The 23,019-nt window shown below is 59.1% G+C and overlaps 8 protein-coding genes across 8 annotated transcripts; 4 read left to right on the forward strand and 4 right to left on the reverse strand.

Annotated features, from left to right (window-relative positions):
- Positions 1–1,725: 1,725 nt before the first annotated feature.
- On the reverse strand, positions 1,726–4,058 carry THITE_2040898 (uncharacterized protein; the record flags this gene model as incomplete). Its single annotated transcript, XM_003648889.1, has 8 exons — positions 1,726–2,081; positions 2,213–2,368; positions 2,454–3,021; positions 3,111–3,429; positions 3,515–3,618; positions 3,680–3,709; positions 3,799–3,831; positions 3,909–4,058. 8 exons carry the CDS (start codon positions 4,056–4,058, stop codon positions 1,726–1,728), a joined length of 1,716 nt encoding a protein of 571 aa, XP_003648937.1.
- A 1,231-nt stretch (positions 4,059–5,289) lies between these two features.
- THITE_2040998 (uncharacterized protein) lies at positions 5,290–6,445 on the reverse strand (the record flags this gene model as incomplete). Its single annotated transcript, XM_003648890.1, has 2 exons — positions 5,290–5,986; positions 6,051–6,445. Coding segments are annotated over 2 exons (1,092 nt in total), but the record flags the coding sequence as incomplete, so codon positions are not given.
- A 2,780-nt stretch (positions 6,446–9,225) lies between these two features.
- Positions 9,226–10,466, forward strand: THITE_2106964 (uncharacterized protein). The gene is made up of 3 exons (XM_003648891.1): positions 9,226–9,666; positions 9,758–10,030; positions 10,153–10,466. The coding sequence occupies exons 1-3, from the start codon at positions 9,464–9,466 to the stop codon at positions 10,274–10,276; spliced, it is 600 nt and encodes a 199-aa protein (XP_003648939.1). The 5' UTR covers positions 9,226–9,463; the 3' UTR covers positions 10,277–10,466.
- A 1,442-nt stretch (positions 10,467–11,908) lies between these two features.
- THITE_120545 (uncharacterized protein) lies at positions 11,909–12,865 on the forward strand (the record flags this gene model as incomplete). Its single annotated transcript, XM_003648892.1, has 1 exon — positions 11,909–12,865. One exon carries the CDS (start codon positions 11,909–11,911, stop codon positions 12,863–12,865), a length of 957 nt encoding a protein of 318 aa, XP_003648940.1.
- Positions 12,866–14,204: 1,339 nt separating this feature from the next.
- THITE_2106967 (uncharacterized protein) lies at positions 14,205–15,914 on the reverse strand. Its single transcript, XM_003648893.1, has 3 exons — positions 15,646–15,914; positions 15,440–15,571; positions 14,205–15,376 (listed from the first exon to the last, which is right to left on the reverse strand). Exons 1-3 carry the CDS (start codon positions 15,688–15,690, stop codon positions 14,531–14,533), a joined length of 1,023 nt encoding a protein of 340 aa, XP_003648941.1. The 5' UTR covers positions 15,691–15,914; the 3' UTR covers positions 14,205–14,530.
- Positions 15,915–15,976: 62 nt separating this feature from the next.
- THITE_2106969 (uncharacterized protein) lies at positions 15,977–18,055 on the forward strand. Its single transcript, XM_003648894.1, has 3 exons — positions 15,977–16,603; positions 16,678–17,149; positions 17,225–18,055. The coding sequence occupies exons 1-3, from the start codon at positions 16,360–16,362 to the stop codon at positions 17,790–17,792; spliced, it is 1,284 nt and encodes a 427-aa protein (XP_003648942.1). The 5' UTR covers positions 15,977–16,359; the 3' UTR covers positions 17,793–18,055.
- A 617-nt stretch (positions 18,056–18,672) lies between these two features.
- Positions 18,673–20,496, forward strand: THITE_2041542 (uncharacterized protein; the record flags this gene model as incomplete). The annotated part of the gene is made up of 3 exons (XM_003648895.1): positions 18,673–19,023; positions 19,111–20,226; positions 20,377–20,496. 3 exons carry the CDS (start codon positions 18,673–18,675, stop codon positions 20,494–20,496), a joined length of 1,587 nt encoding a protein of 528 aa, XP_003648943.1.
- A 325-nt stretch (positions 20,497–20,821) lies between these two features.
- THITE_2106971 (uncharacterized protein) lies at positions 20,822–22,759 on the reverse strand. Its single transcript, XM_003648896.1, has 4 exons — positions 22,651–22,759; positions 22,487–22,582; positions 21,664–22,408; positions 20,822–21,609 (listed from the first exon to the last, which is right to left on the reverse strand). The coding sequence occupies exons 1-4, from the start codon at positions 22,663–22,665 to the stop codon at positions 20,945–20,947; spliced, it is 1,521 nt and encodes a 506-aa protein (XP_003648944.1). The 5' UTR covers positions 22,666–22,759; the 3' UTR covers positions 20,822–20,944.
- Between the last annotated feature and the right edge of the window lie 260 nt (positions 22,760–23,019).

The following is a 23,019-nucleotide window of genomic DNA, read 5'->3' on the forward strand; positions in this document are numbered from 1 at the left end:
GCAATGTTTTTATAGCGTCAGTACCCCGCTAAGACCGCTAAGGGGTTTGCACTATCGCTATAGGTTAGCTACGGGTTAGTTCGCTGGGGGTGCGGGGGGCGGCGCCAGCCCCCCGCTAGTTAGGGTAAGGGTTATGGTTAGGGTGAGGGTCAAGGTTAGGGTGAGGGTTAATTTCGTTTTCTTTTTTTTCGATTTGGTTGAGGTTTTGTAAAGTTGTTGCAACAAGTCTTTACGATTGTTCGTTGTTGATGTTGCTCGAAGTCGTCGAGGCCCCGTCGCGGCCCCGCTCACCCCGTGGCGATTGTAAATACTTGTAAGCGGTAGTCTCCGAAATTAGTCTTAGCGGGACCTCTTTAGCTATAACTTACCAAGGGCATGCCGTGGGCACCGGGGGCTCAACACGGGCACTAGGGGCACAACGCAGGCACCGGGGGCATATCGTGGGCACTGGGGGCACAACGCGGGCACCGGGGGCACTAGGGCCACAACGCGGGCACCGGGGGCATACTATAGGCACCAGGGGCACAACACAGGCACTAGGGCTATAACCTAGGCACTGGGGGCTCAACGTAGGCACTAGGGGCACAACGCGGGCACCGGGGGCATATCGTGGGCATCGGGGGCACAACGCGGGCACTAGGGGCACCAAGGCTACAACATAGGTATCGGGGCCACAACGCGGGCACTAGGGCTACAACGCGGGCACCGGGGGCTTAACGCGGGCACCAGGGGCACAACGCGGGCACCGGGGGCATACCGTGGGCATCGGGGGCACAACGCGGGCACTAGGGGCACTAGGGCTACAACGCAGGTATCGGGGGCACAACGTGGGCACCAAGGCTACAACGTAGGCACCGGGGGCTCAACGTAGGCATTAGAGGCACAATGCAGACACCGGGGGCATACTATAGGCACTAGGGGCACAACGTAGGCACTAGGGGCACTAGAGCCACAACACAGGTACCGGGGGCACAACGCAAGCACTAGGGCTACAACGCGGACACCGGGGGTATACCGTAGGCACTGGGGGTATACCATAGGCACCAGGGGCATACCGTAGGCACTGGGGGCACAACATAGGCACTAGGGCTATAACCCGGGCACTGGGGGCACTAGGGGCACCAGGGCTACAACGCGGGCACCGGGGGTATACCGTAGGCACCGGGGGCATACCGTAGGCACCGGGGGCACAACGTGGGCACTAGGGCTATAACCTAGGCACCGGGGGCACCGGGAGGCACCGGGGGGGCACCTATAGGCACCGGGAGGCACCGGGGGGGCACCTGTGGGCACCGGGGGCACAACGCGGGCACCGGGGGCATACCGTGGGTATCAGGGGCACAACGCAGGCACTGGGGGTATAACGCAGGCACAACGTAGGTAGGTAGGCAACTGTGGGAGCCGTAGGCCAGGAGGCAAGCCGTGGGCCAGGAGTACGCAGGTAATGCAGATAGCTAGTAGTAACAGTAAGCAAGTCATATGATGTAAAAATGCAGACAAAAACCCACGAGCCCGCGAAGCGGGCTCCAAACCCCTTGTACGATCAAACCACCTGATTATCAACGCCTATCCCGCGATGCCAGTTTCCCCAACCTCCCGCTGCGCCCATCGTCCAGCACCGTCCAAGCGAACAGCATCACCTAGATCAGCACCAGCCACCCTTACACTGCCGCCGCGCCCCCAGAGAGGAACAGCTTCTTCGACTAGAGAAAACAAACGAGTCAATCAGCACCAGCACCACATCTCACAATACTTCGCAAAGCAGCCGCTTGGAAACGAGACCCAAGACAGGATAGGTAGGTAGACACTCACGCTCAAAAACAACGACGTCACAAAACCCACCGCCGTGATGGCGACGAGGTAGTAGAACGCGTCGGAGATGGCGCGCATGATCTGGGCGACGACCACGGCGCGCTCGGCGTCGCTGAGGCGCGCGTACAGGCGCCCGCTGGCGCCCGTGATCAGCGCGGCGATCTCGCCCGTCGGGATGTCGGGCAGGGCCGCGGCGATCTTGGAGATGGCCCGGTTGGTGAAGACGGAGCCGGAGACGGAGAGCGAGAGGATGATGCCGAGGACTTGGCCTGTGTTTTTTTCAGTTTGTTTTTGTTTTGCGCGAGCCGGTCAGTGATGGGCTGGATTGGTGGAGAGCCGGGTTGGACCGGCTCGGGACTGTGGGTGAGAAAGGAGGAGACGGGGGGTTGGCGTCACTTACCGACGGTCATGACGGAGACCACGTTGCTGATCTCGGCTGGCGGCGCGAGGGCACTTGCGACGCCGATGCCGGCGCTCTGGAACGCGCCGATGCCCAGGCCCATGAGCACTGTGTATCCGTAGAGGGACGAGTTGGAGATGGATGGGGTGACAGTTGCTGTGGGTAATCCGGCGTTTAGTATTATCCATTGCGAATCATTGTCGCACTGCTCGGGGCGGACAAGGAGAGATCCCCCACGTACTCATCAGCGCTGCCCCGGCCACCAGCATGGCATTGCCGACGACAAACCAAGGCTTGTAGTAGCCGAACTTGGGCATGGCAAAGCCGTTGAAGAGGCAGCCAAAGACGATCATGGAGATGAGCGGCAGGATGCGCACGCCGGCCATCAGGGGGCTGTCGCCCCTGGTAAACTGGAAGATCAGCGGGGTGTAGTAGATAGACATCATCATGCTGCCGGCCACCAGGAAGGCCTGCAGCGGCACGATGACGAGGTCCTTGGTGCGCATGAAGTGCAGCGGCATGAGCCGCGACTCGGCGGGGACGAGCGGGTGGTAGACGGTGACGAAGACGAAGACGACCAGCAGGACGAGGGTCATGGCCCAGAGCGCGATCTCGGAGCCGCTGTTCCAGGCGTACAGCGTGCCGCCGAAGCTGCCGGCCATGCAGAAGCAGAGGCAGAAGCCGGTGAAGACGACCAGGCCGAACCAGTCCTGCATGCGCATCTTCCGGCCGAACGGCGTGTCCGGCATCGCGTTGATGTTGGGCAGGCTGAAGAGAAACGCGGGCGCGAAGACGGCGGCGATGGGAAGCTAAGTATGAGAGGAGAAAGGGGTCAGTATCGCTGGGTCTCCTCATTATCCGGCCCTGACGTGCACGCCGCAGCTTCCGCTTGGCTTACGTTGATGTAGAAACCCCATCTCCAGGTGGCGGAGCTCGTCGCGAACGAGCCGCCCACGATGGGCCCCAGGACGTTACCGACACCCCAGACAGACATGAGGATGGCGAGGTAGAGCGGGCGCTCGTTGGGCGTGGTGAGGACGCTGATGTAGGTCAGCCCTCCGACGTAGACGCCGGCGCCGCCGACGCCGGCGATGACGCGGCCGACGATGATGGCGTCCATGTTGGGCGCGGCGCCACAGATCGCGCTGCCGGTCTCGAACAGCACCAGGCTGGCGACGAACAGGATCTTCATGCTGAACATGCCGTACGCTTTGCCACTGGAAGAAGATGGAAAAGATGGACAGTCAGACGGACATCCTTCGCCGCGAGGGGGTTGATCGCCGCCGGGGAGTCCACACGCACATGGGCAGGATGACGACTTGGCCAAGCACGAAGCTGACGCCGATCCATGCCAGGCTCTGTTGGTCGTTGAATGTCTCGACAATGGACGGTTGGATGGTGGCGACCTGCACGGCGGTAGAGTTAGCCTTGGTGCTCCGGGGCCACAAACCAGTTGAGAATACCCACGATGGTGTTGTCCAGTGCGAAGAGCAGGACCTAGCGCCGTCAGTCTCGCGTACTGTTGCACAGCTGGCCCGTCGATATTGGAAAAGAGGCTCGGATGGGCTCATCAGTTGAAAACGTACGGTGGACATTAAGGAGGTGAAGACGATAAACCACTGAAGAATAGGGAAGTGATTGCGTTAGCCAGCGCAGAGGTGCCGGGGAGGCAGCGAGCAGCGAGCAGTGAACTCACCTTCAGACCAGTAACGGTCCGCTTGGGCTCTGGGTGCGGCGCACCGGGCGCATTGTCGTTGTTCGTTCCGTCGTTCCCCTTTTCGACGTCGCTGGCGCCCCCAGTTGTACCCGAGGTGTTCTCGTCTTGGTCACTATGACGGTTCGGCATGGCGCCTGTTCCGTCGGCAGCACCCATCTTGCGGAACTGTCACCTCTCAGCCGGCGCGGCGGTTCTGCGTCGTCTTCGAAGGCCTCTATGACTCGGGGCTTAAGGAGCGCGCTGGTTTGCGTATTCCTACGGGACTTCTGCAGTTATACGCTTCCGCGGCCATGGACCGTAAGGGGACAGCTGCTTTTGAGGGCGGCATAAGAGGTCCTAAGTAGAGACACATGGAGATAGCCGGCAAGAAAAGGGGCTGCATCTCGGGCTGACAAATTGATGCTTGATTTCAACCCTGGCTTCGGGCTCTCTGCACAGCAAACAAATCCAACTCTTCATCGCGTGTCCTGCGATCTCACTTACACCAGCCGGGGCTGGCCCCACGACCTCCCCACAACCGTCCAATCCCGTCAGCGGCTCGGTCCGAGCCCACCGAGTGAGCGTCGCAATTGGCTCGTCAGATCACCCGACAGGGGTGACGGCGCCGAGCGCTGCACGGCAGCTTCGGGGGTCCGGGCCGAGGGTGGGGCCGCCCGGGGTAGTTGGTCGGGGGATGCACCGGTTTGGAACCGCTCGAAGTCCTCAAGAGAAGGGATACTTGGGAAAAACAGGCGAACAGGTGGTGACTTGAAGCTCATGCCCCGTCTCGTGTTCCTCATAGCTGGAACACGTTTCGCGTCCATAAAACAATCAATAATCACTCCTGTATGCGAAGTCATGGTCCATGTCTGAACCAGCTGCATCGCGCTGTCTACCTAGGTAGTTAGGAAAGTAGGACGACTGGCATTAGTTAATTTTTTTAATAGGTTCAAGTTCAGGTCGAGTTTCGAACTATGGAGAACACCCGCGGCTCCATCGCCCGGTACAAAAGGGTGCCGCCGCAAACCGGGCCGAAGCGTTGCCATTCATCCAAGCAGAGTCCTGGCTCCAACGACTCCGAAGTCTGGAGTTGACGGCTCAGCCTATCTCAGCAATCGTCCCCGCGCACGATCGTGTTCCGGTTGGGTGTCTCAAACTTCTGTCCAGAAACCACGTCGTAGATGCTGATCCGAGGGCAGGACTTAACCAGTGACGAAGTTGCAATAACGAATATGCCGTTAGGTTCGACAAACTTCATCACTGCTTGATCCGGGCTAGCCAAGCCAAGAATACGTCCACTTAGTTCACTCTAGTGTTTAGACATTACTTGGAGATATAATATAGTAAATCCGAAGAAAAAGGAGAAACCCCCCAGGGGGATTCATATCCCCGCATCAATCTGGTCGACGACATGCGTCTTCGACCAGCGATCCCACCCCTCGCACGTCTCCCGCATGACAAACGGCACCTGCGTCCTGGCCAGCTCCGCCGGCTGCTCCAGAAGCACAATCGTGAACCCCATGCTGGCGTGCCACGCGATGTGGCAGTGCAGCGACCAGACGCCCGGGTTGTCGGCGGCGAACTGCAGGACCAGATGCCCGAAGCGGCGCTGCATGTGCCTGTCGCGCCGCAGCGGGTTGGCCGGGTTGACCACGGTGCGGCCGTCCCAGGGCCCGGGGCCCTCGGCCAGCACCTGGAAGGCGTGGCCGTGCAGGTGCATCGGGTGGGCGCTCTGGTAGACCGTGTTGAGCACGACGCGCACCGTCCGGTTGCGCCCGAAGTTGTACACGTTGGGGTCGCCCGCCGTGGTGCCCGGCGGCGGGGGGGTCGGGAAGGTGAAGTTCTGCGCGTAGGCCTGCAGCAGGACCGGGTTGTTGTAGTCGGTGTACTGCGTGCGGTTGTTGATGGTCCACACGTGGTTACCCGTCGCGTTGGTCAGCAGGTCGATCGTGTAGGTCTCCACCGTGTCCGGGTGCGGGTCGGCCGGCTGCGGGAAGAAGGGCACCGTCCTGGCGAGGTCGTCGTTCCGGCAGAGGAACGACTTGGCGTCGGCCGCGGCCGCCGCCGCGCTGATGGTGCTGTTGGGCGTCGGCACCGGCGCGTTGGCGGTGGCGTTGGTGGGCCACCTGCCCCCCCCGCCACCGGCTCCCTTCGTACGAGACGATGGCGCGGCCCACGGTGGTGTGCGCAACGGAGCAGTTGAGCGAGATGGTCGACCGCATCCAATACGTCGCCCGCGGGTCGGCGTCGGCCGTCACGAGCACGTCGGTGCGCTGGCCGACGCCGAGCGTGACGAAGTCGGCTGCGTACGGCACCAGCGGCTCGAAGTCGTTGGCGATGACCTCCATCTTGTGCCCGTCGATGCTGAAGTGCACCAGCGCGGCCGCCCCCGTGTTCATGAGCCGCAGCCGGTGCTTCTTGCCGGGGCGGAAGCGGAAGTGGGCGAGGCAGGCCTGCTCGTGGCACGTCGAGTTGGCCGGCGCCATGGAGCAGTTGTAGTTGTTCTTGCCGTTGATCAGGCTGTTGTCGGACCACGGCACGTAGACGTTGAAGTCGGTCGAGTTGCTGGCGGCAGCCTCGGCAGCCTGGCCTGCCTGACCGGCCCGCCCCTGGCCGGCGTGCTGATCGGTGTCGGCCACGGCGACTACACGTACATGCACCTGTACAGCGGCGTCTCCATCATGATCGGGCTCGTGCTGCTGGGCGTCTCGCGCTTCTGGCAGGCGCAGGCGCGCAAAAGGACGGCTGCGGAGGCGAAGATCACGGAGCCGGGATAGGTTACAATAGGGGGGGGGGGCTGGACAGGCATCACGACTTCACGACACATTGTGGAGAAGGTGTCGCTGTTCTTTTCCTCTGATACATGAGGCGCGACGTGGAGGGCTGTATATACAACTGCATGGCAATACGGGGTTCGTTCATTCAATCTGGGTGGCACTGACTGTATGCGCGGGTGTTTTCCGTCTTGTTTTCTTTTTTCCTTATGCATCTATCTCGTCACCTGGCATCTGCATTTCCTCGAATCATTCAAGTATCATGAAATAGTCTTGGTCAAGCAATTACCAGTCCACATCAAGGACTGTTTCTCGACTCCTCCCCGAGTCTGCACATGCACCGAAGCGAAGCCGCCCAACAGATCCCAGTCGTCACCCACGTACCAATATCCTGCGTGTTTGGCTTGTTGGTTGCGCAAAGGTAGGTCGTTTGTTTGGAGTTAATCCGCACCCTTTGTCATCGCCTGCAGATTTGTCATCGACCCCCTTCCTACCCCCCTAACCACCTCCGGAAGAACGAAATCCCCCACTGGGTCGCACCCGGACAGGTCGATTAAGCTTAAAAGTTTCGGCCCCCATCTCGGGCTGGTCTTTGGTGCCGCGGCCGGCACCGACTCCTTCGTGTCCATACACATAGTTATGCTATGTAACACACCAGGTGAACACCGGTCGACCACCTTCGTGTAACGCGGAAGTCCTGTGGATACCGAACAGACCGTCGTACAGTACTGCAGACTACCTACCTCACCCATTACGAATTATGTAGAGAGGTGGCGGATGCCATATTCCGTTCTAACGGAAGAAGCCTCTTTCACCATCATCGCAGCGCAAACCCATCGCTCATGTGCGGTGCGGTTCTACAGTTTTGCTCTTCCCTCACTGCTGGGCTGCAGGATCGGTCCCTTCCATCAGCCAACCACGGAATCAGACTCACCGGGAAAGGTCATGCGGCTAGCCACTCATTGGACAAGCGACGCGCGGCGGCGTGTTCAGAGCAAGAGCCGCATGCCTAAGGCTGAGGTTCGAAAATCTTTCGTGAGATTCAGGAGGCGTAAACAATACCGAGTACAGCATCAGCCTTCGACAGTCGCGGAGCCCGACAGACATCGCAAAACGTGATGGGCCCGCCATCCAAAGCCCCCCTGCGCCAGGACGGATTACCTTGGTTCAGCTGCCGGAGAGGCAGAAGCCAACCGAAGACGTGAGCGCTGTCGCGAGTAGAAGTGGAGAGTGAGCGGACTTCGGTAGCGCCATTCGGCGGTATCGAGCCTTGAATCCATGGGAACTAGTTTATAGATGCAGCAGAGTACCCCGGTGTCCTGGTGACAAGCCGCCTAAACATCGTTGCTGTGTCATCTCTCTCCTTTCCAGGCGCACACCGGCTCCGGCTTATTATTCCAGCTCCGTCTTTCGACATGGCTCCCTCGCTTTCGACTCTTGCATCTTGCCATGTTGCCACCGCACCGTCAATGGTCCGGCGCCGATCTGAAGACGCTGTGGTTGGTCGGCATCAACGCCTCACCAAGGTCGAGTTCGATCTTGCGGGGCCGGATCTGGCCAACTACTACAAGCAGGCCGAGTAATTAGGGGGTGCTTTGCTGGAGAGAAGCTGTTTATGACGGCGAGGAGGAGGAGGTGCATACCGCAGAAGAGAGTCGTTTGAATGTGAAGCTGTCAGCTTCGTCGTGTTCAGCCTGACAGAGAAGATGTCTCATATATAGTTATTAAAAGCTCAGTATCTACCTGCAACTCCCACTCGTACAGGCTTCTTCAAGATCAACTTCAGAATATATCTCTCAATACTTCGTGGCAGGCAATTAGTGCAAGGTGGGCGCAGTAACCCTTTCAGTTGACTGTTAGGTACCTTATGTATGTAAATAGTGAATGCTAGCGCCTGTTGCCAGTCTTCTAGAAATGTGTGTGATCTCGTCAAGGCCCCTTCACTGAGCTCACGATGCTCTGGGCATCTTTGACTGTCAAAATTCCGTCAGGGGGTGTGTGCAATCTGCGACGCAGACGGGTCGCCAGCATGGAGGCACAGCTGGGACAAAGATGTCCCGGTGAACTAACGTCAATTACAAACAGCTACTTTGTTGCAAGTCTTCGGGCTTTTCAGTTGCTCAGCAAATGTCCTACGGTCCCCGACGCTGCAAGCTGTCGGATCCTTCATATTGGTTATTGGTTACCATACACCAGCAGCGAAAAAAAAAAAAAAAAAAAAAAAAAAAAAAAAAAAAAAAAAAAAAAAAAAAAAAGACTAAATGGGGGTACTCAGCATGTGGCACAGTTTTCGCGAAGCTGCTTGATTGCTCCGGACACACCTCCCCCTGGATTTTTGATTACGTGGGGAATGCAACATGATGCTTGTCCTTTGACTAGGCAGACGTTTAAAGCCTCTATGCAGTGTATGTGCAGTGTCTAGGCAATGGTTAATCCTTTTGGCTGAGTAATGATCCTCATTGTAAGAGTTGCATTTGTCACCCTAAGCCACCAACCAGTTTTGCGCTACGACTTACATGGCTCTGTTTCAGCAGGGTCTATATCCCGTGCCTATCACGATGAGAAATGCCACCATCGTGTAAATAAAAGTATATTTACCTTCCAGTTTCTGTGTTCAAATCGCTCTCTGTCCCCCCTAACCCCTTGGCATCGTCCTCATCACTCATTGTCTTCAACACCATCGACCTCAGTTTCAAAAGGCTCAACTTAAAGCTTCAGGGAAACAAGGCTCCTCGATTTCCACCACACTCATCCCTCCCACACACACAATTTCCCACCACAATGTCTTCCTACAACCTCCCAGCTCCCCGCCGCATCACGGCCTCCAACCTGCCCCTGCCTTCGCAATACCACGGCGATGAGCACGCCGAGCCGGGCGTCGAGATCAAGATCGACAACCTGAAGGTCGACTCCCTCCTCAACGGCACGCTGATGCGCGCCAGGGTGGCCACCAGCAAGCAGATCCCCACCATCAACGACGGACAGTATGTCTTGTTGCCCGTCCCGCGGGCCTCATCCCTAGCTAATTACCTATCTTTACTGTGTCACAAATAAATCAAATACTGACTCTCCCAGCGGCGACATCCCCCTCGACGAGGTCCCGGGCATGGGCATCGTGCTGCCGGGCGGCCTGAACATGTACTACATCGACCTGGCGCCCAACACGGAGGGCACGATGCACCGCACCACGTCGACCGACTACCTGGTGGTGATCTCGGGCGCGCTGAGCCTGCTGACGCCCGCGCCGGTGCCCTACCAGGTCAGGGACGGCAAGGCCACGCACGGCGAGCCCGTCGAGACGGTCTGCCGCCCGGGCGATGTGGTGGCGCAGCGCGGGATGATGCATGCGTGCGTGTCTCCTCTTTTTCGCCCTCTTGGCCCTTCTCTTCTCTTTTTTTCCCTTCTTTTTTATTCTTCCTGCTGGGATCGAAAAATGAGAATGCTTTGCTGACCATTCCCTGAATACTCAGGCTCTCGAACCGTACCAACGACTGGGTGCGCCTGCTGGCTGTTGTACTGTCGTCCAACCCCAACAAGGTGCCCGTGGAGGGCACCGGCGGCCACAAGGAGCTGCCTGACGTTTGGCTGGCTTAGGTGGAGACACTTGAGGAGCGTGATGTGTAAGTGCACAGGTTGGAAAGGTACATGAGGGATAGTCGATTCGTCGTTCTGATATCCAAAGCTCGTGATTTTCTTGCAACTTATGCATCCTATCGGGAGTAGACCGCATACATCACATCAAGTTTGTCATGCAATCATCTGCGCAAAACGCATCAAGGCATTCCAGGTTTCAACAAGATTGAGCCCTCCTCCACCGGCCGCGGTGCCACCTGGAGCCCAGTTAAGTCGTACCGGAGAAAGAGCCCTGCCATTCTCGCCCGCCAGATCCTCCGCCTATCCTATCTTCTTCGGGTATGACTAGCTAGAGTAGGGCTTTGGGGTTGTTGTCTGTCCGGCTTCGATAAACCGGCGTCGAGCTTTGAGTTCTCGGTACTCGAACCATATCCCCTTGATCTTCTCATGCTTCTTGGCGATCTGGTCCTTTGCACAGAGATAAGCCATCCTCGCGCTGATGTTTTTAACCTCCAGGGTTTGAGGAGGGAGAGATGGCAATAATAAACTGGAACTTAGGGTTTACAGGAAGCTTTGATGGGCGGAGTTGTTGAGTTATTCTCGGGAATCTTTGAGCGCAGTTCACGGTGTAAGTCCTGTGGGGGTGGGTGCAGTTCTTGGTCCAGCAGGGTCTCGGGGGCGTTTTGTATACAAGGCGGTCCAGCTCGTCATGCAAGTCCTATCCCGCTTGCACACCCTCTGGACTCCTGGAGTACTCATCACTGGTCATGTGTCTCGATCACCAGAACGGAGACCGGCCGCCGTTGAGGAGACACATACTAGAGGTGAATGGATCTTTTCCCTTCACCCATAGCACCATGAGAGTTACGCTCGCTTGCACACCCTCTGAAGTACCGAGTAAGGTTTTTACCTTACCCGTGTCACTGCTGCACCGCTGCGCGCTGCAAAATCTCCAGCGTTACATGGATACAGTTGCTGACGGCACGCACTGCTCATCGCTCACCCGGTGCTTTACTAGATGCGATCCCACTTGCATTTCCGGAGTGGAGCTCCCTTCGTAACGACTATGAGCGGCGCCCGAGACGGAGGCGGGCAGGCGTGGCCCATTCCACGTCTTTCACACCCTTCGAGTCTTGTGGAATGCCCCTCAAGCAATCGCGATGGAGATTTAAGTTAAATATTTAAATACCTATGCTTATTCGGCGCCAAGACCCTGTCCGCCGCGGGGTTGCGAACATCCCGACTGTTTGTGTGCGACCCTCACTCCTTGACCGCTTAATTAAGGGCTTGAGCTGACCGTCTTCAGCGCCCCTCAACTTCACAACTTCCCGTCCGTCCCCCTTGAGCCGTCTGCATCTCACAACGGTCTGATCCCCGCGCGGAACAGCGAACAAGACTGTCTCCTCCCGTGACTCCTGTCGCTGTTGAGTCCTTTCTCCCCCAGCGCAGATTCGCATCACGCACAATGTAAGCAAACGCCATGTGAGACTGTTGGAACTGACCGTGTCGCTAACCGGAAGATTCTCACAAAGGGCCGACACGCTCGGTTCTGCTTCCTACCGAGAAGGACAACCACTAGATCTCCAAGTATGCGAAAGCTACTCCGGCGACCTGCCGTCCCGGATCACCGCCACTATCAGCAAGGTGCTCTCGATGACCATGGCCGTTGTACTGGATGTCAGCTTCCAAACCCGGCGTGGTCAGCTTATCCACGGCGTGCTCAAGCTCTACGACCGTCGATTTGGCTCAAGTCTCCGCAATATCCTCACCAACAAGCCCGCGCCATACACGCAGGAAAATGAGGCAGCGTTTGAGACCTTCGTCGGGCGGGGCATGATGCCTGAATTCATCCACTACCTAAAGCAAAAGAGCGAGACTGAGACACTCCCCATCGCAGCTCGGCAGTTCCTTGAGGAACCCGATCGCACCAAAGGCCTTGCCAAGTTCGAAGCAACGCTATGGCACGACTGCATTGAGTACTTTGAATGCGAGACCAAGGCCTACAACCGACTCGCCGATCTCCAGGGCAAGTTGGTTCCGCGCATGCTAGCCCATGTAAGTCTGTCGCCCACGAAGCTCGCGACGAGCATAGCGCCGGAGGCAGCGCCCTACTTCGATGTTAGAGGCATCCTTCTAGAACGCATCGATGGATATTGTTTGGGAGACGTGGAGCTAGGTCCCCTGCCACAAGACTTGAGGACGTTGCAGCAGGTCATCCAGTCGGCCGCTGATGCAGCGCACGAGATCAACAAGCGCGGCATCATCATGAATGATTGTGCACCGCGCAACGTGGTCGTAGACGGCAAGTCGAACACACCACGCATCGTCGACCTGGCACAATGCTACTTCCGGGAGGAGCTGGTGGAACAATGGTACAAAGATGGGTGGCAAGAGGACGAGGATTGGGATCCGGATGTCGAGTATTGGGAGCAAGCCGAGAATAACCCAGCGGCGATTGGACTGGTGATGGTGACTCGTATACAAAAGAGGACGGGTGTGAAGCTGGACATCAGGTATCCCGACTATAAGGAGATCATTGCCGGGATCAGGCGGAGAAAAGCGGAGGTAGCTGCAGCGGAGGGAAAAGGGGCGCCGCAAAAGTCGAGTTGAAGTGTTGTCTGGCGCAGCGGTGCCTCCGGCGGGCAAGCTGGACATGTCATACCTCGGTTTCCCCCTTTTCCAATGGACAAGACGGTGGTGACTCAGGTCGTTACAATCTGTTACTCAGCGCGCACACCCCCAGACGAGTCAAGATCATTCCGCCCCGTCTTCCATGGACATCCGGACGCCTAACCAATGGAGAAGGCTCAAATCATGGCTAGATTGACTGCTTATATGGGTCTTTGGCTGCCTAGATGAACGAAGATGCTGTCAGCATAGAACGGCCCTGAGCTAAAGTCCCAATAACGAAAAATGGGGCAACCAAACTTCTTAGCTCAGTGGTTCAACAGATGCTACTGAGACACACTTAAAAATCTAGCTGCAAGCACTGTCCATACCCGAGTCGCCACAAGCCAGTCTTTCCCGTTCATTGACGTTCGTGTCCTAGCCCCGCCAAACGCAGGTGCGGAGTCTGATGTGCTTCGTACCCGACCTTAGGCATGTGGGGAGCTATGCCATGTACTCCTCTCGAGCAAACACAGGGTAGGGTTTGTGTTGTGGGAAGTGTTGGACAATCCAACAGTCAGTCGCGACTGAATGGAGGAGGACACTTTTGAATGCAGCAGCTGGATCTGTGCCCGTTCTGCGTGGAACTTGTCAAGAAAGGGCCTGCGGCAGGTGACTCGACTGCAATCGCTCATCATTCCAGAGAGGCCCCAGCAGCCGAGACGTCTTCTTCCGACACCGTGACTCCAGTTGTTACGTGCGCTTTTATGATGGCGACGTCCGGGATCGTCCCACTTTCGACAAGCGCCTTGGCTCGCTGGGCTGGTCGCTACAAGAGCATTGCGTTCCCCAACCCCGGGTCCCGTCTACCTCAGCGCCGCATGGGAAAAGGTCGTCGAGATTTACTCCGGAAGGTTACTCATCATTGAACAATATCGCATTCCCGAGATTGCTGGCATTTTCCGGCACTTCGCATCAGTCTTGAACGGTGAGCCTGTCCTGGGATTGTGGAAGACGACCATATCCCGCGACACGGCATGGACGCGGCTGTGGGTACAGAGACCTGCCAAGGCACCGGGCGGTCTGTCCTTGTGCCGCTCGTTGAACAACCAGCGTTTCTTGGCATGGCTGTGCATCAGCCCCTATGATTAGCTCAGGTTACAATGCCTTGAAGCACCATGCATGGGAGACATAGTGTACGTCTTGGCGCTCTTGGACGCCGCTGCAGCCACTACGGCTAGCTGCTTGTTACCGTCCTGGGTATAGGCGTCGGCGGCGGAGCGGTTCCTCAAGCCGTGGACGGGAAGGCGGTTAAGGCACTCAAGCGCTCGATCAAGTGTGCTATTACCCGGCAACTTGGCGTCGAGGAGCACGCCTTTTAATCGAATCATGTCCATCGAGAGGCATGGCAAGTTCAAAGGAATGATAAGGTACAGTTCTTGGTAGGCTGCAGGCCGCGACAGCCTGGGAACAGGGAGGCTTTCCTATTGACCTTGACGACTTTTGATAGCTTACTAGATATTGGGAAAGCGAATCCCTAACTACGTGGCCTGTTTTCTCCGATCAGCAATTATTTTCCCAGCCTGCTTCAGCCGTTAAACTCCTTAAAACCTCGATCACGAAACAACATAATCAGCAGAATACAATGCTCTGACCCTCAGCCGACCATCACTTCTTCCCCAGCATCCCGCTCGCGCCGTGCTGCCTCCCCCACTTGGAGACCTTGCTGTCCATATCCCACCGGATGAACACCATCACGATCAGCACCACCCAGCCGAGCAGCGTGTTGGCCAGGCCCTTCCAGAAGCCGCCGCGCACGCTGCCGCCCATCACGGAGGTCATGACCAGGCGGATGATGGTGGAGGTGGGCACGAGCTCCTCGCCGGCCTCGAGGCCGGCGATGGCGCGGCGCGCGCACTCGTCCGGGCTCAGCACCTGGTCGCCCTCCTCGAGCGCCTTGGTCAGGTCGGTCTTGACGCGGTTCTCGTCCTCGAGCGACTGCGTCGGCATGGTGGCCGGGAACACGGCGTGCACGCGCACGCGCGGCAGGTCCGGCCGCGCCCCCGCGTACAGGTTCATCTCCTGCGAGAGCGAGTCGGCCAGCGAGCGGACGGCCGCCTTGGACGGCGCGTACGGCGTGAAGCCGGCGAAGCTGTAGAAGGAGACGAAGGAGCCCGTGAAGATGAGGTGGCGCGCCGGGGGGGCAGGGGTCTTGCGGCTGCTGCCGGCGTCGGCGTCCGCGGGCGCGGGAGAGCGCAGCCAGGCGTTGAGTATCGCGTGCGCCATGTACGCGCACGAGAAGTAGTTGCTGTCCATCATGGTTTGGAATTGCTCCACGGGGGTGTCGATGACCAGAGTCGGGTGGGCGCTGCCGCTGCAGCACCAGACGATGTCGGGCGGCGCGCCGTCGTTCCACGCCGTCGCCTCCTTCACCACGCGAGCGCACTCGGCCGCCGTGGTCACGTCGGCGCGGATGTAGTGGAAGCGCTGCTTGTCGGGGAACCGGGCGCCTTGCTGGTTTCACTTGCTCAGTGGGCGTGCTCCTATAACAGGACGCAACGTACCACGGTGCCTTACCGAAATGTGGGCAACACCCTCCTCCAGCTTGCCGACATCGCGTGCAGCGATGATAACATTCGCGCCCTTTCCGGCGAGCTGACGCGCTGCGCTGAGCCCTAGACCGCGCGAGCCGCCGGTGATGAGGACCGTCTAAAGGGTGGCGCCCGGCGTTGTCAGTCTCATGAAGTCGGCAGCAATAGGTGAGACAGCAATGAAGGACTTACACGGCCCTCAACGGGGAATTCGTTCTTCGACAGAAATGAGCCCATCTCTTTGCGGGTTTGCTCAATCCCTCGAGAGGGATTGGCGGTTTTGAGAGTTGCGATACACCGCCTCGTGCGAGCCGCGGTCCAGAGTCGCAGTCTGGTGTTGTTGAAGGGCGATTGTCGATCACCGACAAACTCGATTTGCACTTGATTGGCGCTTCACAATACGGCCCGGGGTGTGGCGCAGCAGGGGCTCATCGCTGTACGGATGATTCCGTGGGGTGCCGTGTAACTGCCCGATGCACCACTCGCGGGGAAAAGCTGTATCGCGTGTTCTGCATGCGGGCGGGTGCGCCCCCACCAAGCTGCAAGAACCAGCCCGAAGCCAAGGCAGCAGCGCCAAATCCTTCCGGCTCATCGCCCTATAGACTCGTTCAACGGTGTCGTACCGCTGCACGATGGAGGCTCAGTCGCTATTTTCATTTGCGCGAACTCAAATATGTCGCAGCCATCCCACTCTTGGCGTCATCAGCAGACTGCTGCTGCTGCCACACGCTGGTCAGCTCACGGCTCACGAAGAGCTCGCGTTGCAACCCTACTATGCGCCAGTTTCAACTTTAAGGGCGCTTGCCGGCCCTGTCGTCGTCAAGTCGTCCGGAAACCTCACACATATCTCTCCCCGGAGTGTCACCAGGGCCCGAAGCCCCGCCGACTGAACCAGCGCTGCTGTCCATGGTTCCGCTGAGCTTGCTAATAGCGCGCTCCGACTACAACGATGCGGCGCCGTCTAGCACCGACGACGGCAGCGGCGATGCCACGCTCGGGGTCAGCGGGCTGGTGATCGCGCTGGCCGTGATCTCGGTTGCTCTGCGCTTCTACACGCGCATCTTCACCCGGCTCGGCCTCGGTTGGGACGACTGGCTCATCTTCGCGGCCGTCATCTTCACGCTGGCAACCGCCGTGCTGCTGCTCTGGGGTAAATACGCTCACCGCCGAATGCGCGAATCATCAAGCAGCAAAAAATCAAATTCCGCTCACAATTGCGTGCAGGCAACAGCGTCGACCCCAACGGCACGTGGGTCTCGGAGAACACAAACCCGAACTACGACTACACGCCGCAGGACATCTTCTACCTGAAGCTCGCCTTCGCCTGCTCCATCCTCTACTTCCTCATCGCCGGCACCACCAAGCTGGGCATCCTGTTCATGTACAACCGCATCTTCTACGTCAGCCGCGCCTTCCGGTTCCAGCTCTGGGTGGCAAGCTTCCTCGTCGTCAGCTGGTGGTTCGCCTGCAACCTGACCGCCTTCCTGAACTGTCGGCCCCTGGAATGGAGCTGGCTCAACAGCCTGGCCGATCCGCGGTACTGCATCAACTACAACATCTTCTGGATGGCCGCCGGCGCCTGCGAGATCTTCCTCGACGTGCTGATTCTGACGCTGCCCATCAGCGTCATGATGCGGATGGGCCTGACGCTGAGGCAAAAGTTTACCGTGGGGGGCATTTTCCTGCTGGGCGGATTGTGAGTACTTAACCGGCTTTTGTTTCCATGCGGAGCGGAGCGCTAGGTGTGCTGACTGGCGGAAAACGCTTGCAGCGTCATCATCACCGGCCTGGTCAAGGTGATCCTGGGCTACCCGCCCGGCAGCCGCGTGCCGAGCTACTCCAACACGGAGGTCTGGACCGAAGTGCACACGGCCATGTCGATGGTCTGCGCCTGCCTACCCATCTTCGGCCCGCTGGCGCGGAAAATCAAAAGGTCGGCCTTCGGTCGTTGGGTTTCGGCCCACTGTGGCCGCCGGAAGCCGGGGCCGCCGCGGCAATCCGAAAAGGGGCCGCAAGGGCCTTCGTGGTCCAAGATCAAGCTGCCAAGCTGGCACTCGAGCAGGTTTGCGAAATCGAGAGACGAGAGGGAAGACCCCGAGCCCGGGATTGTGGCTGTTATGGAGCGCCCGAGTCCGTCGGGACAGGAACCCGATGACCAGATGGTGCAGCCGCCTAAAGCGGTTCATACGAGATCATCGACATCAACAACAACAGATGCAAGGCCACTGGCCGATCCAATGGAGTGGCGACTTACCATATGGCGGGCGCAGGGGAGTACGGATCCAGAGTTGATGCCTGATATACGGCAGGAGATGTTCCAGCGCGGCTTTGTTGTTTGATTTTTGATATACCCCACGGATTAGCCGTTGACGCGATAGTCACAGTATTCAGTATAGAAACGAATTCACATCCATGGATCACATTCGAAACGCGACGACGGCGGTTGGATCTGATGAATGCGATCCAAGCCGGCCTCTGGGGAAGTTCGTCCAGACAGCTTGACGGTGGCTCAAGATCCGAGCGGGGATCGCGGGGCCCCCGGCGGCTCGGTCACAGCGTAGTACACGACGAAGAGAGACATTGGGCTCAACTCAAATTCGACGTCTACAATAAATCATGTCCTTTCTTGCCACGGGCCTTGCCGGGAACCGAGCCTTCTTCTAGGGTTGATTTTGCGATTGAGGGTTAGGGTACAGCATCAGCAACGGGGCGGATGTTATGAAACAAGCGCGAATCACATATGTCAACACAAGGATATGGATTGATTCACCGAGTTTAAGCCTCGCTGTTCGACTTGTTCCGAGCCGAGCACAGCGTTATAACTACCTAGGTGGTGTCTTCAAGGAGCAGCGGGTCCGTGTCGTTGGCCAACGATGAAGAACCGCTGCGTTTGGCTGGGTCGGGACGCACCAACCATCAGCTGGAATTGTCAAGTTTTCAGGGACATCAAGACCAGAGAGTCAGGTGGACGGGTGCTTCCGTCACTAGCATGGATGCTTGAATTGAAGCTTGACCTGGGAGTCGGTTATGACAATTGCACATCCCTGCTAAGATCCGGGCATTGAATATCGCGCTAGGCGTAAAAGGAAGTACCCCTGCTCATAATCATCAAGGTCCCCGACCGGCTCCGCTTGTGGACGATCGCTGCCGACGGCAACGGCCCGCGCAGGGGTGCCAACACGATCACTCCCAGCGCTGTCGTCTAGTGTAGACCAGCAGATGGCTCCGAGCCTGCACCGTACTGAACCACCGGGGACCCCGCCAAGAACGGCCATTGGAGAACCCGCGTTCCGGTTCAGCGTTATTTGCGACGACGACGACGACGACCAAGACCAGGCCGGCGGCGGTCAAGACGGGCGCGACAACCACGGCGACGACACGGAGCCCTTGCTCAGCACCGCCGCCTTCCTTCATCCTCACCACGCAACGCCGCTGCGCCCGCTGACTCCCGAACATACGCCCGCCATGGCGACCGAAGACAGGCTCGCCAGTGGCGGCATCAGCGCATCCCCGCCCAAAAATCCCTTCAATTTTCAGACGCAGTTCATCTCTACCGCCCCGGTCAAATCTGTATGTCACCTCTGCGTTGTCTCTTTTTCCAGATAATGGCGAACCGCCCACCAAGTCGGCCGCTGACCACCGCATCGCGTGCCCCAGAGCATCGGCCAGCGCCGTGGCCACCGCTACAAGCACAGCTCCATAAGCGCACAACACCAGATCTTTCAGGAGCCGCCGCCGCGACCGCCCCCCGTCCTCCCCGCCTCCCTCCCGATACCAACCCTCAAAGAAGCCTGGGCCAGCATGCAGCGCGAGCAGCGCGCCCGCCTCTGGTGGTGCTGCTGCCACGCCGCCGTCGCCATGTACGTCTTCTTCGCCGCCGAGGGCTCGCTCGCCATGACCGCCCTCTCCCACCTCGTCTTCTTCGACGTCGGCTCCGCCGCCGTGTGCGTCGCCGTCGACGTGCTGGGCAATTTCGAGGTCTGGCGGCGCTCCAGCATCCGCCACCCCTTCGGCCTGCAGCGCGCCGAGGTCCTCGCCGGCTTCGCCATGTCCGTCTTCCTCGTCTTCGGCGGCTTCGACCTCATCTCCCACAACCTCAAGCACTTCCTCGAAACGGTCGGCGAGCACGTGCCGCACCACCCGACCGCCGGCAGCGACCAGGCGGCGCACGCCGGCCACGCCCACCACGCGCGCTACGTCTCCCCCGGGACCGTCGACTTCGCCAGCCTCGCGGCCGTGGTCAGCACGCTGGTGAGCGCGTACGGGCTGCGCAACCACGGGCGGATCCGGCGCGTGATGCGGGTGCCGTTCCCCTACCTGGCGAGCCTGCTGCCCGGCGCCGGCCTGCTCGCGAACCCGTTCCACTTCCTGACGCTCTGCTTCTCCTTCCTGCTGCTGCTGCTCCCGCTCGTCAGCGTGCCGCTCTTCCTCTGGCTCGACCGCCTCATCTGCGCCGCCATCGCCGCCAGCATGTTCGTGCTCGGCACCCGCCTGGCCGTCGCCCAGGGCCTGATGCTGCTAATGAGCTACAGCGGCGGCGGGCTGCCCTCCTCCTCCTCCTCCGCCACCGCTGCCAGTCAGGACCCGAGGATATCCCACTCCGAAAAGAAGAAGCTCCTCACCACGACCACCACCACCAACACCAACAACACCAACCACACGATATCCTCCGTCCTCCGCGAGATCGAGTCCGACCCGCAGGTCGCCCGCGTCGAGGAGGCCCAGTTCTGGCAGGTGCACTACGGTCTGGCCATGGCCAACCTGAAGGTCGTGGTCAACCGCCACCACCACCACCACCCCAGCAGCAGCAGCAGCAGCACTGGTCACGGTGGAGGCGGCACCAACGGGACGGGTAATGGTGCCGGCGCCGGCGCCGGCGGCGGTATGGACGACGACGGCGGGGCGGCGGGGCCGGCGGCGCAGCTGAGCCAGCTGCGCGGGCGGCTGGCGCGGGTGGTGCAGAATCGGCTGGGCGAGGGCGGGTATGGGAGGGGCGGGAGTCTGCGGTGGGAGGTGACGGTGCAGTTTTGTTCGGATGGGTGATGGTCCATGTCATATATGCCTGTATGACAACTTTCCGAATGGAAAAAGGATTGATATCCTGGATTTCTCACATCATGGACAACCAGTGCGATGCTTGTTCGAGTGCAGTTTGAGTGCTGCGACTGGCCAACCCACCCTGAGTATCCGAGGTAGATGGTACCTATCTACTCTGGCCAAAGGTCAAATACGCCACAAGAAGTAAATTGCCTATTTACCTCTACCATAAGGGGCAAATAATAACAGTGTGCACGCATGGGGTACTTACGAACAGGACTACATAAATACATCCATCAGCAACAGGTAACCACACGCTCGCTATGCCCTTCCCACCCTGAAAACGCCAGTCGCCTAACTCGAACGAACGATCTTCAAAGCCCTATCCCATTCCTGTCCCTCACCATGCCCAACACCACGCAAAAGAGAACCACGCTGCGACCCGGCCTCACTGCTACGCCAACTCAGGAAACAGCCGCGCGATCTTATTGGGATTGCCAAACTCCGTGCGTACCGGCTCCGGCGTGACGGGGCTCGCGTCAAAGTACTGCTGCGCCATCGCCGCCGCGCCAGGGCGGTGCGCCGCCGCCTCCACCGCGCTCAGCGACGCCCGCTTCTTCTTGATGTTCCCCTGCGCGGGCGGCTGCTGCGGCGCGGGCCGGGCGATCGGCGGGTCGGTGAGCGCCCTGATGTCCGTCGGCGGGGGAGGTACTTGAAGGGCTTGCGGGTCTGGCGCCGCGGTTTCGGCGTGTGAGAGGGGCGTGCGGGAGTGGGGTAGCGTCGAGGCGGTGGAGGAGAAGGCGTCTGGCGTGCAGGAGCGGGAGAGACTGGAGGGAATGGTCGGGATGGTGGGACCCCGGAAGCGCTGCTTGTGCGGTTCCGGCTGCTCGGGGAAGTGGGGTGCGGAGGGAATCGCCGGGATGGAGCCTGGGGGACTGAAGGGGGTGCCGGACCGAGATGTATCTTTTTCATTGGCAGAGAGTCCCTTGGTGCGGACGAAGGCGGTTGAGCGGCGGTGGTGTGGATTGCGGTCGTAGTACCGGTCTATGATTGGGTGGACCATGACGGTCTGGTTGTGGATTGTGAGAATCGAGTTGGTTGGGACGTTAACCCAATTTTCTAAAGACTTGTCAGCGCTGATGTGCTGCCTGGGTCAGATATGGGCCGTCGTACCTCTTTCGAACGTCAGCGGTTCGCTGGCCACCAGGACCACATCCGCCCCCTTATCGCTCCGCTCCATCAGGTAGTGTTGGCTATCGGGCGTTGGCGCTCTCGTTTCCCACAGCGTGCCCGACGAGTAGTACAGGCTGGCAGCCTCGTCGGACGAGCTGCCGACATAACGAGTACAGATGATGCTGTGGCCGTCCGTGACGGCGAAGTTCAAGAGACTCCTGGTGTCCACGTTCTCGGCGTGGATGACGCTCTCGGGAATATTGTCGATCAGCTCGTTGATCAGGGCAATCGTCTTGAGCATCGCCTTCCTGAGCACCGTCGGCCCGAAGCCGTTCTCGGGCTGGGAGCTGGGGTCGTGTCCCATACGTTCCAGGGTGTCGAGGAACAAGGCGAACGCCCATTCGCTGTCGGTCCCGCCTACTACGCCCAGGTACCACTTGTCGGCCAGCCGTTCGCCGAGCCTCCTCTTGATCTGCTTCCACCCGCCCAGGCCACCGTTATGCATCCACATCAAGCTGCCGTGACAGAATGGGTGGCAGTTGTCCTCGCTCAGAGAGCCTTCGGTGGTCGCGCGGACGTGGGCAAAGATCAACCGCGACGCCGTCTTGGAAGCCAATCGGTGCAGGTTCACACAGTTCCAGGCGGGTGTGGTCGAGGTGAAGAGGCACGGCGCGGCGCCGAGTTTCGGGTCGGTGTAGAAGCCAATGCCGAAGCCATCGGCATTGTTCTGTCCGCGACGAGTGTCCTATGTGACGGAGGTAATCATGTGAGCTCGAATCCCTCAAGTCAAGAGGTACTGCGGAGGGGGTGAGGGGCGGGGTACAAGTCGGAGGCGTGAGTCAAACGACTGCTTGAGGATAGAGTGCGCCGGATCGAGGACGAGCTTCGAGAGCAGGATCTCGTCGCTGCCTTTGTACACCTGCCAAATTCGAGCAGGGTCAGCAACCACTATCTTTTCGGTAAGAGACAATGATGGGACGGTCTTACCAGGAACCTGCACATGGTGGCGGATTGTGCCCCAGATGAGGCAGGCGAAGGAGCGGAGGCGCAAGTCGAGTGGTGGAGGGGTTCGCTTTGGAACGACTTGCAACAAGGGTGAAGAAAACGGGCAGAGCCTGCTCAGCAATTCCCAATCGGGTCCAGTCCTCAACCAAAGTTGCGCGATGGTGTGACGAGCAGCCCGCGTGCGGATGCAACTTCACCGAAGCGGCGTGGGTCTGGAGTATGCAAGTGAGTCAGGAACGAACAAGGGCATGGCTCGAGGCAACTTCCCGATCGCAGGGCTGACGAAATCGACCACTCAAATGGCGGGATCCTCCAAGTTTCAGCGAGCAAACTCCGGAGTACCTCTGACCT

The sequence above is a fragment of the Thermothielavioides terrestris genome, chromosome 1 (assembly GCF_000226115.1).
Source record: "Thermothielavioides terrestris NRRL 8126 chromosome 1, complete sequence".
Lineage (NCBI taxonomy): Eukaryota > Fungi > Ascomycota > Sordariomycetes > Sordariales > Chaetomiaceae > Thermothielavioides > Thermothielavioides terrestris.

Excerpts from the sequence above, each read along its gene's own strand:
- THITE_2106969 (XM_003648894.1), top strand. The coding sequence starts at position 16,360 with ATGGTTCCGCTGAGCTTGCTAATAGCGCGCTCCGACTACAACGATGCG. Across the intron at positions 16,604-16,677 it reads CGCCGTGCTGCTGCTCTGGG|GCAACAGCGTCGACCCCAAC; the intron begins GTAAATACGCTC and ends AATTGCGTGCAG. Across the intron at positions 17,150-17,224 it reads ATTTTCCTGCTGGGCGGATT|CGTCATCATCACCGGCCTGG; the intron begins GTGAGTACTTAA and ends AAACGCTTGCAG.
- THITE_2106967 (XM_003648893.1), bottom strand. The coding sequence starts at position 15,690 with ATGGGCTCATTTCTGTCGAAGAACGAATTCCCCGTTGAGGGCCGT. Across the intron at positions 15,572-15,645 it reads AATTCCCCGTTGAGGGCCGT|ACGGTCCTCATCACCGGCGG; the intron begins GTAAGTCCTTCA and ends GCCACCCTTTAG. Across the intron at positions 15,377-15,439 it reads AGGGTGTTGCCCACATTTCG|CAAGGCGCCCGGTTCCCCGA; the intron begins GTAAGGCACCGT and ends AAGTGAAACCAG.
- THITE_2106964 (XM_003648891.1), top strand. The coding sequence starts at position 9,464 with ATGTCTTCCTACAACCTCCCAGCTCCCCGCCGCATCACGGCCTCCAAC. Across the intron at positions 9,667-9,757 it reads CCCACCATCAACGACGGACA|CGGCGACATCCCCCTCGACG; the intron begins GTATGTCTTGTT and ends TGACTCTCCCAG. Across the intron at positions 10,031-10,152 it reads CAGCGCGGGATGATGCATGC|GCTCTCGAACCGTACCAACG; the intron begins GTGCGTGTCTCC and ends CTGAATACTCAG.
- THITE_2106971 (XM_003648896.1), bottom strand. Across the intron at positions 22,409-22,486 it reads TTGACTCACGCCTCCGACTT|GACACTCGTCGCGGACAGAA; the intron begins GTACCCCGCCCC and ends TCCGTCACATAG. Across the intron at positions 21,610-21,663 it reads ACCGCTGACGTTCGAAAGAG|AAAATTGGGTTAACGTCCCA; the intron begins GTACGACGGCCC and ends ACAAGTCTTTAG.